General features: G+C 37.6%; 1 protein-coding gene across 5 annotated transcripts; it reads right to left on the bottom strand.

The window, feature by feature from the left end:
* Positions 1-1184: 1184 nt before the first annotated feature.
* LOC122092688 (myb family transcription factor PHL7-like) lies at positions 1185-17464 on the bottom strand. 5 transcript variants are annotated; one of them, XM_042662924.1, is made up of 8 exons: positions 17144-17464; positions 13026-15978; positions 12146-12382; positions 12009-12051; positions 11792-11849; positions 11167-11236; positions 3585-3873; positions 1185-1691 (listed from the first exon to the last, which is right to left on the bottom strand). In XM_042662924.1, exons 3-8 carry the CDS (start codon positions 12191-12193, stop codon positions 1486-1488), a joined length of 714 nt encoding a protein of 237 aa, XP_042518858.1. In that variant the 5' UTR covers positions 12194-12382; positions 13026-15978; positions 17144-17464; the 3' UTR covers positions 1185-1485. The 5 variants fall into 5 exon arrangements, with proteins under 5 accessions (XP_042518858.1, XP_042518859.1, XP_042518857.1 ...); XM_042662925.1 differs by having other exon boundaries at positions 12146-12260; XM_042662923.1 differs by lacking the exons at positions 12009-12051; positions 12146-12382 and having other exon boundaries at positions 13026-13259; positions 15868-15978.
* Positions 17465-18763: the final 1299 nt, after the last annotated feature.

Raw genomic sequence — 18763 nt, 5'->3', positions numbered from 1 at the left:
AAAGAAATTGTTTGAATAAAAAACTAGAAATATAAGAAAACCGTTTATATATGAAATCGTTTATTAAATGATTTGATTTTGGTTTTACCTAAAATATCTTGCACTGAACCAAATCAAACCTTCTACACTGGAACTTGAATTGTTGCCACTTCTTATCAGCTATACTTACATATGTCGAAGTTCTCCATCAGTGATTGTTTCTTCTCATTTCACTGAGAGTCATCACTACGAATCTCCTTAAATCTATTCAGTTCAGATAGAAGAAAACCTACAGTTCTATTCAATTTTTCTTCGGAGAGAATTAACCTACAATCTCCCTCTCTCTCTGCTAACTTAACTTCCAAAATCACCTCATCAAGAGTTCCTTCATTGATTATCATCAGCAACAATGGGGGATGCTTATTTCTGAAATTGGTTAAGACTTTTGTGCTTTGTGGTTCATTTCTCAGGAGAGGTACCAACTGAAACCGTTGGGCCATATAGTAACCTTGTTTCACACTTGATTTGGTTTCGAGTTAATCGGTGATGAAGGTAGCCTTGTTTCACACTTCATTTGGTTTCTAGTTAGCATTTCCGGGTGATTCATTTAGGAATATGGTTTCCATGTTTGTTGTTTGAAAACAGCAGCAATAGAAGTGCGATTGATTGGCGTGTGTGGCCAGAACGGTTTTTTCCCCAGTTTATTATCGGAGCTGCTGTATGGATAGGCAAAGAGAACGGCAAAGGTTGTCATTTGTCCACGACTCCCCAAATATACGACGTCCCGATCAAGAAAGCCAGAAGCTAGGCTGCCACCGTTGCTTTTCTTTCTAGTGACTTTATTTGTTTCCGGGAGGCTTTGCTTGATCCACTCCCATTGAGGACGAGTAAAGTAACTCACCCAAGCATTTCCCTTAGTTCACCGGTGACGCCCGAAGACAAAGAAAACTAAGAACCAGTAACCAGCCGTCCCATTAATAGTCGGGATGATAAACATTCCCTCCCCCCCCCCCCTTCTCCTGCAGATCACAAGTAGTTTTCCCTAGAGTTTCATGTTATATTTGTTACCATGTCTGAAACCTGCAAGTCTGTCGACCATGTCCATTCCCAAGGATCTCCCCTAGCCCGGATGACCTGCTATAAGTAAATGCCTACGGATCTGGATAACGTAACTTCAGAGTTTGACGAAGCATAAGAGAAAGGTGGAGAGGGCGAAGGGGCAGGGAAATAGATCGATTTATAGTAATAGGAAGCAATTCAGAGAGAGAGGGAATGAATGTTGCAACTTGCAACACACGGAAAAGATACCAAATTTTTTTTTACCCCTAATGAATGATCTACTTCTAAAAATTACATCTACATATATAAACAGATTTTTTTTTCCTTTTTTTTTTTTTTTCGACTGCAGGGAGGTGAACAGAAGCCCTGCGATGTATAAAACAATGGAACGCTGATCATACATAATTTTCCCTGCGCAATTCATGGCTGATCTTCGTCACCAAAGAGTTACCCAGATGAGTGATCTAAATGATCTCCAACAGATGAAACCGAACATGGCTGACGGACACCAGAACTCAAGCTCGATTCTAGTATCTGGTGTGTGAGGATAATCTCTGGTTTTGCACCTGCAGAACCCATGCTAAAGTGGTGATGTTGAGCTGACATCTTGCCTTCTGGACTCATAACTAGTGAACTGACATGGCAGCCAGAATCTGGTGTCATTGGTTCATGGTGGGATGAGAAAAACTCATCATAAGAGAGACTCTTTGCTGCTGCACGTTCCTTGGAAGCCTTGTCTTGGAGGGGAGGCTCGGAGGTTGAAGCAGGGGTTGATGGGTCCATCTTCTTGTCGCATTCTGGACAGCTGTGGCCAGAGGGTGGGGCAGCAAGTGGAGAACCAGGCACTTCCCCAAGAAAACCACCCAGCCGCTCTTGCTCTTCCATTATCTTCTTCAGGTACTTGCCTTGTGCTTCTATTCGTAACTGTAGCTGCCTCTGGACCTGTCATGCATTGATTCAAAAAGGATCAAGAGTGAACACTGCCAACCAAAGTCCTAATTAGACACATACATGCCAAATAACGTTTGAGAAACACCGAAACATAAAGATAAATAGTCTTATATCTTTGACCTTTTCAAAAGGTTAGCCAATCTACCATATACCTTCACAGGGATGAATGTTACAGAGTATAGAAATGGCTTCATATTCTCACCACCCACCTTTGATTCCTCTGGTTCAAGGAACTTTCTCTCTTTTATTTGTCTGATTTTAATTACGAGACACAAGAAATCAACCTAACAGATATATCATAACACCCACTCAAGTGTACCCCAATGCTATTTAGATACCAGAGGTCAGAATTAGTGGATGATTTACTACAAATAACAAAGAACCATGAAAGTTCTCATCTCCTTGGGAATTATTCCTTAGCATCCTCAATGAATATCTAATCTCTGAACACTATGGCTTAGCAATCTCAGGACAGGATACCATCTTGGGCCTTGTTCTGGGCACATTTACTTCTATCTTGGGACAGATACAACTCTCACCCATAACAAATTTGGATTCAAGAATAAATTGGTACAAGAAAATTTTGGTCGAATACAATTTTCTAGTCCAAAACAGGGTAAATCTTGGTTAAAATAAAAACGTGTAAAAAAATCTGGATTAATTGGGGTATCAAACATTTGCATTTCAAAAGTAAAGGCGCAATATAATGGGCCCTTTCTCTAATTTTTCCCAAGGCTACTACCATTTTGTAGATAGTCGTCCATTCTAAAGAGACCAAATTATCCATTCATACAATTCAGACAAACAAGAACAGAACTCATGGTTTTATAATCTGAACCAGTTTAGATGTCAAGTTAATTCTTCCCAATTTAACCATTGGTCTTGGCCAAAAAAGGGTGTCTGTCAAGGTCACAGAAACCATTTTGGTGGGTGGTTTTGGTCTAGCCCGGTTCAGCAGGTTGGTCCACTCCAGTTTTTAAAGCTATGTAGCACTGTTTCTAAACAACAAAAACAACAGCTGCAAAGCCTTATCCCAACTTAACGGAGTCGGCTTCATGGATCCAAGCCAAAATAAAAAATAAAAATTCAGGGGATTTAGAGTAAATGCAAAAGGTATAGTTGTTGATCTGAAGAGACCTTATTTTCTCTGAGTTTAGGGTACATAAAAAGGCAGGGGATAAGGTGCATAAGGTATCAGGCTTTGTGGAGTTGAATTGGGAGATTTTGAGCAGGAATTGAATTCTAGAGTCATTCTAAAGATATTCAAGGTATCAGGTTGAGGACAACGATAAACGGATGGATAATGATGATATGGGACTGGTAAAAGTGAGGCATGGTTTAATGTAAGATCAAATCACTTGTGGGCAATAATGTAAGATTGATTCGCAAGTGATCCAATCCCAGGTAGCATCTTTAGTAAATTCAATAAAATAAGATAGTATGACAGATAGTATGAGCAAAACAGAAATAAGAGAATGAAGGGAAGAATGGGGTAGGGGAATAGGTTGGGTCGAGCATCTCACTATTCCCGTCGCTCACAGCATTTCATCTCACAGTTTTCCAGCACAAAGCTTTTTTTTTTTTTTTTTTNGAATCTGGTGTCATTGGTTCATGGTGGGATGAGAAAAACTCATCATAAGAGAGACTCTTTGCTGGTGCACGTTCCTTGGAAGCCTTGTCTTGGAGGGGAGGCTCGGAGGTTGAAGCAGGGGTTGATGGGTCCATCTTCTTGTCGCAATCTGGACAGCTGTGGCCAGAGGGTGGGGCAGCAAGTGGAGAACCAGGCACTTCCCCAAGAAAACCACCCAGCCGCTCTTGCTCTTCCATTATCTTCTTCAGGTACTTGCCTTGTGCTTCTATTCGTAACTGTAGCTGCCTCTGGACCTGTCATGCATTGATTCAAAAAGGATCAAGAGTGAACACTGCCAACCAAAGTCCTAATTAGACACATACATGCCAAATAACGTTTGAGAAACACCGAAACATAAAGATAAATAGTCTTATACCTTTGACCTTTTCAAAAGGTTAGCCAATCTACCATATACCTTCACAGGGATGAATGTTACAGAGTATAGAAATGGCTTCATATTCTCACCACCCACCTTTGATTCCTCTGGTTCAAGGAACTTTCTCTCTTTTATTTGTCTGATTTTAATTACGAGACACAAGAAATCAACCTAACAGATATATCCTAACACCCACTCAAGTGTACCCCAATGCTATTTAGATACCAGAGGTCAGAATTAGTGGATGATTTACTACAAATATCAAAGAACCATGAAAGTTCTCATCTCCTTGGGAATTATTCCTTAGCATCCTCAATGAATATCTAATCTCTGAACACTATGGCTTAGCAATCTCAGGACAGGATACCATCTTGGGCCTTGTTCTGGGCACATTTACTTCTATCTTGGGACAGATATATACATCTCTCACCCATAACAAATTTGGATTCAAGAATAAATTGGTACAAGAAAAATTTGGTCGAATACAATTTTCTAGTCCAAAACAGGGTAAATCTTGGTTAAAATAAAAACGTGTAAAAAAATCTGGATTAATTGGGGTATCAAACATTTGCATTTCAAAAGCAAAGGCTCAATATAATGGGCCCTTTCTCTAATTTTTCCCAAGGCTACTACCATTTTGTAGATAGTCGTGTATTCTAAAGCGACCAAATTATCCATTCATACAATTCAGACAAACAAGAACAGAACTCATGGTTTTATAATCTGAACCAGTTTAGATGGCAAGTTAATTCTGAAAGAAAATAAATGCGGAACGATTCATGAAGATCAATAAGCATGCACGACAAATACTACAAAACAAGTTTTAGGCATACCTGAATCCATGGTTGAAGAATAAGAACTCCTCAATGTCTTATTGTATGCTCCTCGTACAACACGATCAATGTTGGTCTGGTCTACCCTCTTTCCCTTTTTTGCTTTTGGTCGTTAGTTTCACTTAATGGGTCAGTGATAACTATATATAGGGGTGAGGGTAGAGACCAACCCTGCAATAAAATTAGGGTTTCCTCCCCATTAAGGAAACAATACCTTAGGTCCACACATAGTAATAAATATTTCATACCATTAAGGTGTGCTAATAGAATCCAATATTTCCATAGAGATCACTTACCAATAATATTAAATTCTTTCTGCTTACTCCATCTTTAGTCAACACCACTAAACCGGTTTTGGAAACAAATCTTTAACTATGCTAGCCCACCTAATAGGAAATCTTACAAATTCTTCCCAATTTAACCATTGGTCTTGGCCAAAAAAGGGTGTCTGTCAAGGTCACAGAAACCACTTTGGTGGGTGGTTTTGGTCTAGCCTGGTTCAGCAGGTTGGCCCACTCCAATTTTTAAAGCTATGTAGGACTGTTTCTAAACAACAAAAACAACAGCTGCAAAGCCTTATCCCAACTTAACAGAGTCGGCTTCATGGATGCAAGCCAAAATAAAAAATAAAAATTCGGGGGATTTAGAGTAAATGCAAAAGGTATAGTTGTTGATCTGAAGAGACCTTATTTTCTCTGAGTTTAGGATACATAAAAAGGCAGGGGATAAGGTGCATAAGGTATCAGGCTTTGTGGAGTTGAATTGGGAGATTTTGAGCAGGAATTGAATTCTAGAGTCATTTTAAAGATATTCAAGGTATCAGGTTGAGGACAACGATAAACGGATGGATAATGATGATATGGGACTGGTAAAAGTGAGGCATGGTTTAATGTAAGATTGGTTCGCAAGTGATCCAATCCCAGGTAGCATCTTTAGTAAATTCAATAAAATAAGATAGTATGACAGATAGTATGAGCAAAACAGAAATAAGAGAATGAAGGGAAGAATGGGGTAGGGGAATATGTTGGGTCGAGCATCTCACTCTTCCCGTCGCTCACAGCATTTCATCTCACAAGTTTCCAGCAGAAAGCTTTTTTTTTTTTTTTCATTCAATCAAATCCATGTTCAATGTTGTAGCCCCTTACAAACTTATATAGAAGACTCAAAACTGATTCACACACTAAAAAGGAAAAACCTACCCCAATCCTTAGCTAATTGGGAAACCTAAACTGACTGGGAAACTGAAATAACAAAGAATATAGACTCAAAACAGAACTCTAACTAAACTAATGAATTAAATCCCGTTTTTCTACTTTCTACCCATATTTTAGGCCAATTAAAGTGGTTCATTACAAAGAAAACCCAAGGGATCAAAAGCTCAACACATACATAACCCAACCTAATGCTTATTTGCAATAAAATAAGCCCATTAAGTGACTTATCTACATCAATTCGCCTTCTCTTAGAAAAAATTCATCATTGAATTTTGTATGGTGTGAGGGTGATTATAGCATGGTACACATCCCTCTTTAAGCCGTAGAAAAATTTATGTAGCTCTTTGATAATAAGGATGGAGTCTAGAATGTGAGGAGCTCGATCTTCAAGATACTTAATGGGATACGAGCTCCACATGCTCAGCTTCAACAACCTCAAATGTATCCATGAGATCATCCAAATGAACGCCTTCAATCACTGTGTTCTTGACCTCCACAATTTCAATCTCAAGCTCCTTAGGATCTTCCTCTTGACTGTTCATAGTCATCACAGATGTTAAAGCACTATTCTCCTTGGGTTCGATCTCCTTGTCCATAATTGTGATTATGTTGCTTTCGACTTCATCCACATTAATCTCTTTAATATAAGCATCAATGATCAACTCTTTCTCTGCAATAGCAATCTTGTGATATATGGGTGGCTTTTGAAAATCTGATGGAGGGAAGTACATTTTTTGTTCATGCTTAGATAGGTACATGCCTGTCAACTCGTATTACATCTCTTCCCGTGTTCTAGGCCCATGTCCTTGAGCTTGAAGTTGCCTTTCACGGACTCTCCATTGTATTTAAGCACAATCACTCATCTGAGAACATGCATATTGGAGTCTTTGTGACTTTATCAAGTTGTAGTCAAAGTACACGTCCAATTCATGCACCCATTCAAGGAATTCCCCACGAAAACGTGGTTGAGCATTAGATTAGGTAGTAGTAGCCTCCTTCAATTCTTCGAACTTTAGATCCATAGCATCCATCCTTGTGTTTAGCCGTTGGAGGGATTTCATCACATCCTCTAGTGAGAATTGATTGGAGCTTTCTTTAGTCATGGCTCTGATACCAAATAATATAAGATCAAATCACTTATGGGTAATAATGTAAGATTGGTTCGCAAATGATCCAATCCCAAGTAGGATTTTTAGTAAATTCAAAAAAATAAGATAGTATGACATATAGTATGAGCAAAACAGAAATAAGAGAATAAAGGGAATAATGGGGTAGGGGAATAGGTTGGGTCGAGCATCTCACTCTTCCCTAGGGAATCTCACCTAAGTTGTCTCTCACAGCACTGCATCTCATAGTTTTTCAGCACAAAACTTTTTTTTTTTTCATTCAATCAAATCCGTGTTCAATATTGTAGCCCCTTATAAACTTATATAGAAGACTCAAAACTGACTCAAATACTAAAAGAAAGCCTAACCTAATCCTTATAATGTAGATTAGGGTAGGGGGTCTAACCAAGTCTCAACTTCAGGATCTTTTTATCAGAAGAACAACCAGATTTCAACTAACATAAACCAATTAAATCATACCAATAGAAACAAAGCAAACCAAAAGCTATCGATCTCAAAAAACCCAGTGATATCTAGGACTGATCAGTACCAGATAGATAGAGATAAACCAGCGACTGATGGTAGTTCAAATAGGTTCAATTCAATAGTAAACAATAAGCCATAATCTAAAGATATCAGTAAGAATTCAACCAAACCAATCAATCACAGTTCTAGTTATGGCAGATTACTAGAAGACAAAACATGGTGATTTTTAATAACTCACTAATGGCTGGATAAAAATAGCCAAAATTTGGATCGATCCTTAGTGGGATAGAGAGGGACTGTCAACCAAAATTTTAAGACAAACCCATGGCTGGATCTGAATCAACAAGAAGGACTGATTGTACTTCTACAAAAATTCTAGGCAGAAATCAAAGAATATAAATACCTGATTTGTTTGGCAGTAGTAGATCCTTAGAAATAAAACTTGAAAGAAAATAAGAAAGTTCAGATCTGTACCTGACTGTAGAAACACAATATAGTATTGTAAATAACCTTGAAAAAAGAAAGAATAACACTTGAAAGGAACCTCTTGAGCTTCACACCGCAAAGAGTCAATTGGATCAAACACCAATTTCTTCAGCCAATCAGCCTTGATCGAACACAAAACCACCACTTTGATCACACACAAAGCAAACTCAGAAGAGCAAAAGCAACATAACTTTTTCATTCATAAATCGTGGGCTACTAATGAGCCTTCTCTTTATTTATAATAGTGATGGGATTACAAAATAGAAACTAAACTTAGTTCTCAAAAACTAAAATAGGAAACTAGTAAAATAGAAACTCTTCTAGTTACTAGAACTGAAAATAGAAATTAGGAAAATTAGAAGCTTACATAAAATAGCAACTACTTATTTTAGAAACTAAATAAGACTGAAATTTAGAAACTAAATAATGAAACTAGTGAACCCCATCACAGTCCAACTAAAAAGGAAACTAACTATTAATCTCGTACTCAATCTTAGAGCCCCTCTTTTAGACTCATAAAAGTGGCTCAATGCACTCCAAACCACATAGACTGAAGGCCCAACAAATATACAACCCAACCCTAGGCTTATTCCTAATAAAATATGCCTATTTTAGTTATTAATCTGCATCACCTTAGCTAATTGGGAAACCTAAACTGACTGGAAAACTGAAATAACAAAGAATATAAGCTCAAAACAGAACTCTAACTAAACTAATAAATTTAATTCATGTTTTCCTACTATCTACCCAAATTTTAGGTCCATTAAAGTGGCCCATTACAAAGAGAACCCATGTGATCAAAGGCCCAACACACACATAACCCAACCTAAGGCTTATTTGCAATAAAATAAGCTCATTAAGTGACTTATCTACATCATGGTTGCTCAGGTGAAAAGGTGATGTCCCCATTGGAGAAAATTGTTCATTGTAAGGAACCCTAAATGAAAGAAGGTTACCGATTGGAACTTGGAAGAAGTCTCTCTTTGTGGGAAGTAGACTTAAACATCACTAGTGGCACCGTCAATAGCATCCATTAAAACAGGCTTTGAATTTTAGAGCAATTCTAAAGAATGTTCAAGGTGGTGCCCGGTTTGAGGGTGAATTGGTTGAATACTACGATAATTCGCAGTAGTATACCAGTGTATCTATTTCCATCCTTCTTGCTCAGCTTTAGTAATGGACAAAGTAATCTGGACGTTTCTCCAGATAAAAGGGGTATCTTGAAGTTTCGAACCTGTTATATGAAACTTCATGTGTAAACTGGAAAAAAAAAATTGTGAAGATACAGTAACAAGGCAATCTTTCCTTGCAAAGATATATTCAAGAATGGAACTTCTAATGGGGCTTGGGATTTTAATAAGGTGCCAGGGACTGGACTGATGAGGTAGGCATTTGGACGAATAAAATGTGTTCCATGACGAGTTTGTGTCAACGACTGCTAGGAGGTAATCGTTCTGAGATTTAAGATTGGGAGAACAAATGGATTGAGGATCAGAAGTTATCCATGATGTTCTCTAGATTAAAAGGGGTTATGATGAATCAGATGATTGTGTGTTCATAATGATTCTATTGTTGGAGAACTATGTATAGAAAGTAAAATAAATCCATTGGACTGAATTAAACAATGTGCAAAACTAGGAGCCAAGAGATAAATAGTTTTGTTGATGGAAGATTCAATAAGATCGAAAAAAGGGCAGAATTTTCAGTCAGAGCATATTTTTAACTTTGTATGGGATGAGAGATCAGAAAATGGCATGTACATAGAAGACAATGTTACATTTTAAGTGGCTGTGTCTGCATGGATTTGATCTTTCAAGAAGCTCCTTACTCTCAACTCTCGAACATTTTTAGGAGAGGATTTATCACTGAGTTTTGGTAGATGTTATAGCTGTGTCAAAAGGCTGAAGAAATTATACATCACATGTCACTCATGTGAGCAGGAAGCAGCTGAGGTGTGCTTTTATCATTTCAGCTTGTTTGGTTTCGGTTGGCAAATAGTGGCTAGACACTTGTTGCTCCCCCCACCACCCCCAAAAAAAAACAATAATAATAATAATGAAAGTTTACAGTTGTTTCCATTTAAAACTAAAAAAAAAAAAGAAAGAAAGAAAGAAAGAGAGAGAGAGAGATAGATTATGGCTGTGTTACAAGTGATGAATTATTTCCATAGCAACCAAAAGGTTGAATGAAATTATAAATAGTATTCTTTCTTTTTCATTTTATTGCATTTTCTGGCCAACAAAAATAGCCCCGTGGTCCATCTTTTGCCATACACAAGCTTATGTATTGGGAATTATGAAGCTTTTGGACAATTCTCAAATAGACGAGGAATCACTATGTAGGAAAAAAAAATATCATAGTACATAACACCATGATTTTTTTCCCCCCTTTTTAGCTAGGGAGAAGCACACATTTACCTCTCCTCTTACTCCATACCAAGTCAATTTTGAGAAAAAGTAACCAATTCCCGCTTTTAAAGAAATCATGGAAATTGGATAAAGACATGGTCCTCAAAGAAGTGAAAAATTGGCAACAAAAAAGCAAGGAAAAAAAAAGTGACGAATTGAAAGCCCATAACAACTATAAGTAAATATTATCATGTGCAACATGTGGTTATAAACCAAACAAAACTCACTCACTCTCCTCCTGATTTCTTTCCAATTAAATATATACTACCTCAATAGTTTTGAATATGTTGCTTTTCAGGCGGCTGAATCTATGATTTTAGTATGAATACTTATTTAAAAATAAAATATTAAAAATATCACACTTGTCAAAGTGAATAACAAAATGTTCATGGTCACTTTGTCTGATACCCAGAATTCAGCTCAAGGCAGAATTTGTGTGTTAAGTCACAAATTTGTAACCGAAGAGCCTTTTAGCCGACCTTCTGGCTAACTATGTTATACTCTACTTAAGAATATTTCTGCACTTAAACTTCAGGAATTTGTACAGGTTTAGCATATAGAGAGTAATAGTATACAAATCATAACAATATATCTATTTTGAAATGGTGCTTCAAGAATTATAAGTTGAAAAGACTTGCCTCTAATTGCCCATGCAACCGCTTTTGCACTTCCACCTGCAGCTTGAGTGCTTCTGTTATTTGCATACCACTACAAACACAAAGATTTCACATTTATAAGATCAAGTAGCCCACAAATATATGTTTCACGATAAACAATAAACAATCTACCCAGTGAATTTTTTTTTTTTTTGTTTCTCATTCTATTTTTTGCAACAGCTTAAGTTTTACAACCATCCAAAAAAATGCAAGAGATTGCATGGTTAGTAACTTAGTATCATCCACTCCAGTTGTTGTAAAGATATCCTAAATGGAGCTATCAGTTACATGCATGCCTTCTGCATGGATAGGAATGGTCCAGGTCAACTGGCCCTTTATCTGTAACACAAATGCCAGGCCCCGATCATGATCAGGTTAACGTATATAAAATCAAAATTCAAGATTGGGGAATATTAGATCATTAGTTAGGTTAGTTAGCTTCAGTCCCTTGATGGAAGTAAGTAAAATGATAAACCAGAACCTGAGCTGATTGTTAATCAGGTGAGGTATGCCAAAGGGGTTTGCAAGTATAGGCTAGGATATAAAAATCCATCATAATTTATTAGCCAGAAAAAATTCAAAAAAAAAAAGAGATTATCGTACTTACAAAGAACTGTCCAAGCCAGTAAACAAGTCGCCTGATTCTTTCTTGTCTACCCTCTTACCTACATTTGCAAAATGTCAGAAAATTTATATTTCAAAAGTATCTGTTGTACGATGTTTTCAAACTACCACTGCAAATGATAGAAAAACCAATCTCACTCCTCCAAACAAATAAAAAAGAATACAGCCATAAGTCTGCAATGCTAGACAGATGTACACACCATCAGATGACGACTTTGGGACATAGTTTGCAAGCCGATATTTCTGAATGCACCACAGTGACAGAATTAACAAAAAGAAAATAGGGTACAAGGAAGAAAAGGATGTAAGGGAGGTTCAGGTTACCATAAATACTTGCCTGCAAGTGGCTTTTAACATGGTAAATAGTCAAACCTGGTACATCCATGACTTTAAGCACACCTTTAGGAGTGGCCCATGTAACAGTGGAGAAGAAACACTGATGTCATGCCAACCTAACACAGGCTTTCGAGAATTGAAACTCAGAGGACTGCTCAATTGAAATTTCGCACTTTCTTGTACTGAATCAAGTTTTCACTGTACTTGGTCAAGTTCACAAACATGTCATCAAGGGTTTCTGCAAATCACAATTTTGAGGTTCTCAAATAATCAAGTAACACCCCTCAACCTAACACCCTAATATAGACTTAACAAATTGTATGCGCCAAGCTTAGTTACCAACAGAATTCTCTGGATTTTTTTTTTTGGTTGGGGGGGGGGGGGGGGATTCTAGAAAGACCAAGCAATCTCCTTTACCAAACACCCAAGTACCAATTGAATTGGGTGTAATTGGGAATGTTCTCCGGCACCGAAATGAGCAATAGAAAATTCCTGAAGTCTCTCGGAATAGTGCAACACCAGAAATGACCCGAAACCTTTCACTCTGTCTCCCTCCCTCCCACCTCTGTTCTTCTGTTATGCGAGATCAAAATATCGAAAACCTTTTGTGATGCAATGACATTTTCATTTGCTAAGAAGCAATAAAATTCTGCAACAGAATACAAAGGGACTACTAGAAAAATATCAAGAAATAGTCTATCTACAATCTCTATCTACATCTGGGGTTCTAGCATCTATAACAAACTTTCTGCTGATCAGCAATTGAACTATACTTTGCAGAAATTCATAGTTTCATCCCAAAAATATCATGTAATATAGAATGCATGTTCCATAATCATCAAGCATGTAATAAACTCTGAACAAAAATTCATAGAACTTACTATCTGGGCCACCAAGTTGCAACACAGCATCCACAAAACGTCCATGCAGCTCATGCGTCCAACGTAACCTTTGCCTGGAGGCAAGATTAGAGTTATTGCTGCTGAGATTGTTGCCTCCACTTCTAGGAGCCATTGCAGTGGTACTGCTGTCTTGGTGCCGGCCTTGAACTAACGACCTGTTGCAAACTAAATTTGTACTAGGTACAGCATTTGGCTGATACATTTGTCATTTACCTATGAACACGCGACAGAAATTCATCTAGTTCAGCAAGAAACAGTATCATGAAGACTTTAGAATCTGTGAACATGTGTGTGTGTGTGTGTGTGAGAGAGAGAGAGAGAGAGAGAGAGAGAGAGAGAGAGAGAGGCAGCGAACACTAGAAATTAAACTTCAGCGAAAAGAGAAACAGCAAGAGAATGTGCTCATTGAGAAAGAAAAACCAAAGCATCCTCTTATGTCAATGAGAGAGGACCCATGACTTGGTTTCTAGACTCTTAGCTCTTGAAAAATCAGAGCATCCTCCTAAGACAGAAATCCCTTGAGCTCCTGAAAGCCTCCTCGCCTTTTACCTTTGCATTAATCACTGTTGCATTGGCAATGTAGTGAGGTGCTTCATGCACCAATACTGCATGCACATATGGACCAGTTAAAGTAAGGGTGCCTGAGTCACACCTGGCAGTTGGTACACAATCATTGTCTTGGACTCACTAATTCTACTGTAATTGGCATGGTCTGAGTCCCTAGTTGTCAGGATTCATCAAATTTTTTAGAAGAAGCCATTCGAAGAAAGTGGATGAGTTGGGATCTGGACTGGGCATGCCTGTCTACGACAAAAATGTCCAAGCCACAAACACACTTGAGAAAATTCCAAGTACTGAGATTGAATCAGAAAGGAACAAATAACATAGAAGAATATTTAGTCCAAAATAACAGAAATGTTCAAAAAGAAGCAGGTCCCAAGACCAAGACTCTAAGAACCATACTCAACCCTGACATTCTGCAGATAAATTATTCTAAAACAAACCAAAGAGAAGCCTGTCCAAACTTGGGTGTTAGAAATCCTATGAGGTTCAATTCCTTCCTTACTCCTCGGACAATTTTGCATCACTAAAATCCGTCTTAGAAGAAGTATCACAACCAGGACTATTACCAGTCATTCAATCCATTGATCGTATTTCTTTTTTCAAAGCATTCCTTGGATTAGGGCCAACATTTCTCTGCAAAGTTATGCTTGCCTAGTGTACTAAATTATAATTTGTTGAACATGTTGATTCAAGATAATCCGAACTTTCTAGCAAGTATCCTGAGTTTTCTGATTCTAAGAACTTTATTTTCAAAACCAGTTTACTCTGGTATAAATCCATTCAGTTCAGAACTTTTGGCATTTAAAACAGAGGTCTGTACATCATTCCTGCCCAGACCATGCAAATCTATTGGAAGAATGAGATAATGAGTAGAACCCAAATTGTTTTCTATCACCTACCTTGCATACTTTGAGAAATTTCAGTTGTCTTCAATAATTCGATCACCTACCTGACTTTTTTCAACAGAACCCTAATCTTTTGCTAATTAAGACATTCCATTTACTTCAATGCCGAAAAAAAAATGTAAGATGTAAGTGACAATTGGGCACATCCTATCGCTAATCCAAAACTGCCTAATTAGTTGATGATTAGAACTACCCACATATTATCCATAAATAGTAATAGGGTTTCCCACATGCAATAGATACCTAAGTTTAGAGGAACTATTTCGATAATTTACATTAAAAAAATGGAGCATTAATTTTAGTCAATTAAGAGTCAAAAGATGCAAATATTTCCAACAGGCAGAACTTTCAAATATTTCACAGAAACTCCTCACTTCAAACAGAAATTGCTAAAACTCCCCCTCCTACACCGAGAGCAAACAACCAAATCCAATTTGGAATTTCCGGATCAATATCGCGGAAATGAGCATTAACTTCTTCATACAACTTCGGATTGAGTCAAAACAAAAAGGGTATTAACCACGAATTGAAGTTCTACAATTTTTCAGAAGACCCAATTATCATACTAAGCCATGCAAAAATACCAAATTGCCCCTGAACATTGCGGATATCGTAAATTCTTCATCCGATATCTAAACGGGACGAAACAAGGTGCATTAGAAAGATGTATTGTTAAATGAAGGATCCTCCTTCCAAAAAAATCATTGTCAATGCCGAAAATTCCCTCGAGTGTAAATAGGCCAAATTTGTCACTTTTGACCAAGATTTTGGACCACCTACCATGGATGACCCAGCTCACTTCAAACACTCCATACACCACTGTCATCTCATCGGAGGGAGCGTATGTTGCCACATTATCACTTTTGGCCACATCACGACAACGTTATCACAACCATGAGGCCGAGGTTGCCAACAAGGATAACCAGAAAACAACACCCTCGTGGGCAGCCAATAAAGTTACCACGTGAAAATACATAGCTACCAAGATTTCCCACCATCCCCACGGCTCCCATCACTCTCGCAATAATAGTGGTAATCAATAGCAAGTACAAAGAAGCCATTACCAAGCTATAGGAGTGGATATCATATTCATTGTCCCAAGTCTAACATCACAAAGGAACAAGGTAGTGTGAACACCTTCCAAGCATGGGCATGAAATAGTATATATCAGTTTCAACTTTTCATTCCAAATTATAGACATTGCATGCCTTCACAAAGGAGAGAAACATATAATAGAACTTCCAACGCAACTGTGATGGGCAGAGAGCCAGAGACGGTGGCAAACAATGTCATTTTAAAATAGGAGAAAGTGGCAATTCATTAAGAGGAACTAAGAGAGCAATTGAACGAACCAGCACTGCAAGAAGTGGGAGGGTCCTTTCGCACATCCTTTAACCCCTTCTGAATCCGTTTTGAAGCCATCAAATATGATATGAAGTCCGAAAAAGAAGAGTCGGCAATCGCTGCACAAGAAATGCAATGTCAGTTACAATGGCATCACCAGGCATAAAAATACGCAAAGTAGTTATCCCACGCAACTGTGTATGAAAGAATCGCTTTAATGAACAAACCTAGTTTTGCTATGTGGAAGTGTAATGTGGCAAATCTGACCGTTTGATATGTAGAGGATGACCTGTATTGGCTATGTGTAAAATTCCATCCCAAAACTCAACCAAATACCACCCCCCCCCCAATTCATGCCAATGCATAATGGTGTATGTCCATGCATGCCTACAAGTAATCTGTCAAGTATTGGATCTCTCCTATTTTCCAACGCTTTTCTTTGCCCCTTCATCCTTGAAAAAATTCCATTTGTCTGAAACTTGTCATGTAATGAGGGGGCCTTGGAGTCTACCTGACCAAACAATTTCAGCCCCATATCTGTCATATGGCAGATCTACCTGACGTTAAGGATATTTTTTTCCTTGACGTCCATGTAGGAAAACTATGTCCTAAAAATATAATCCAACTTCAGAAAATAATAACCCTTCTGAATAAATTTGGCAAGTCTTTCACTAAAACAAACAAAAAGCAGGCAATAATTACAATGCAACTCTGTAATAAAAATGTATCAACAGGGATTTTCCTTGAAAAGGAACACTAAATGACCACAAATCCTGAACAATAAATAGAGCCAAAGACCAAACCCACCACCCCGCACAACATGCGCTCACATAAACACACAAACAACAGCCCAGCACAAGCTCCAAGCGAGAAGAAATAAAGGGGCAACCCATTCAAGGTAGAAATACAATATGGTAACTACAGCTAAAATTTCGCTCAAAATTGAACGGAGTACACGAAATATTAATATAATATTACGTTTTGCTTGTCTTCGAATAATGTCGATTCATAACAAATGACTACATAAACATGGAAATCAACAAACGGCATCGATCAACCAAATAATGCAAAATCCAAGGCTTTGTCCGAGGCAGTCATCGAGAACCAGCAATCCCAACATTAAGCCCGATAAAAGACGACAATCGAAACCAAAACCCGAAACTCTAAAACTGAGAAACTAAACATGGAGAATCGAAGGAGGACAAGGATTCGAATCAACAAACGAAACAACAGAAATATGAATAATCTTCGACAATCTGAGAAGAACAGAGTTAGGAGCTTTACCAGAACTGCGAGGTTTGGCCGCTCCAGCCGTCTAGGGCAACTCTTCTTCTCTTTTGGTAGTAGAGAAGGCAGAGGGGTTTCCTTGTAGCGGGTCTGCTTCTTTGTTGCGTTGTAGTATCGTACTACTACTACTAGACTATGATCTCTCTCTCTCTCTCTCTCTCTCTCTCTCTCTCTCTCTCTCTCTCACGCAATTTAGAGACAGAAATATTAAACCTATACATATAAATATATATATATATATATATATAGAGAGAGAGAGAGAGAGAGAGAAATAGATGACCAATTCGCGTGCTACCCGAAAACATCCATGATGTAACCCTTCATCTCCCTCGCTTCCCCACCCCCCCGCCCCGCCCCCCGCAACCCCCATCCTTGGAGATATGAAAAGAGGGCGAGCCCTGCTGCTCCCATGCCTGTTGAATTGGCGATGGTTACCCCCCTTTTCCACTCTGTGACTCGTCTTCAGTATTCGATTAATCCGTGAGCGAGGAGAAGAATCTCTCCATCTCGACGGGTATGGTATTTCAAATAACTCTGTGTTTGGTAGCCTGGAGAAAAAAAAAAGAAAAGAAACAAAAAAAAAAAATTTCCCATAAAAATTGTACAAAATTATTTTTTTTTTCTTGATTTAAGAAATTTTGCTTGGCGGAAAAAAAATGTAGAAAAGATAAATAATAAAATAATAAAAAACAAATGAAATGATGAGAAAATATAAAAAATATGTATATTTAGTTTCCATTAGAAGATAATAAAAGAAAAGAAAATAGAAGTTTTTATAATTTCTTGTGTTTTTTGTATTTATTTTTTTCAGTAAAAAAAACTTCACCATTCCCGATGTGAATTTTGAAATTCAAACAAAGGATCTTCTCCAGCACAAAGATAATTTTGAAATTCAAACAAGACATTTTCATTTTCTTCTTTGGCTGCCAAACACGACATAATGGTAACCAAACATATATACTTTATTCATTTTCTTTTCTTTTCTTTTTCTTTCTTCTTTAGATTTTTTTTTTTTTTTTTCATTTCTTCTATTGACTATCAAGAGAAAAGAAGAAAATAAATGAAATGATGAGAAAATAAAGAAAGTATGTATGGTTACCATTAAAAGAGAAGAAAAGAAAATAAAAAAATAAATAAAAGTTGTGGCTCAAAGATTGCATTGCTTAAGCGTTCGAAAGTTAGAAACGCTACAATTTAATCTAAATCGTTACTTTAATAATGTTAAATCTTAACCGTTGAATATTACAAATTTTCAACCTGCTATCGGCGGGTTGAAATCGTCTGCAATTCTGATCTCGTACAATTCTGTGCAATACCACCTTCAGGCGGTGACACGTGTATTGATACCAATACAATGGCCCATATCTGGTACAACTAATAAAACATTAAATCAGTGAAAATGCATTTAAATCAGATATGGACCATTGCATTGGTATCAATACATGTGTCACCCCCTGAAGGTGGTATTTCACGGAATTGTACAAGATCGGAATTGCAGACGATTTTTTTCCACTATCGGCTTTCCCACGCAGTCATCATCGTTTTCGTCACAACCTCATTTGCAGCGATAGAGCAAATGAGGATAGAGAGAAAGCTGATGCAGGAAGCTGACGATGC

Source organism: Macadamia integrifolia, chromosome 11 (assembly GCF_013358625.1).
Source record: "Macadamia integrifolia cultivar HAES 741 chromosome 11, SCU_Mint_v3, whole genome shotgun sequence".
NCBI classification, from domain to species: domain Eukaryota; kingdom Viridiplantae; phylum Streptophyta; class Magnoliopsida; order Proteales; family Proteaceae; genus Macadamia; species Macadamia integrifolia.
Note: the sequence above shows the minus strand (reverse complement) of the source record. Positions and strands in the feature narration are given on the sequence as shown.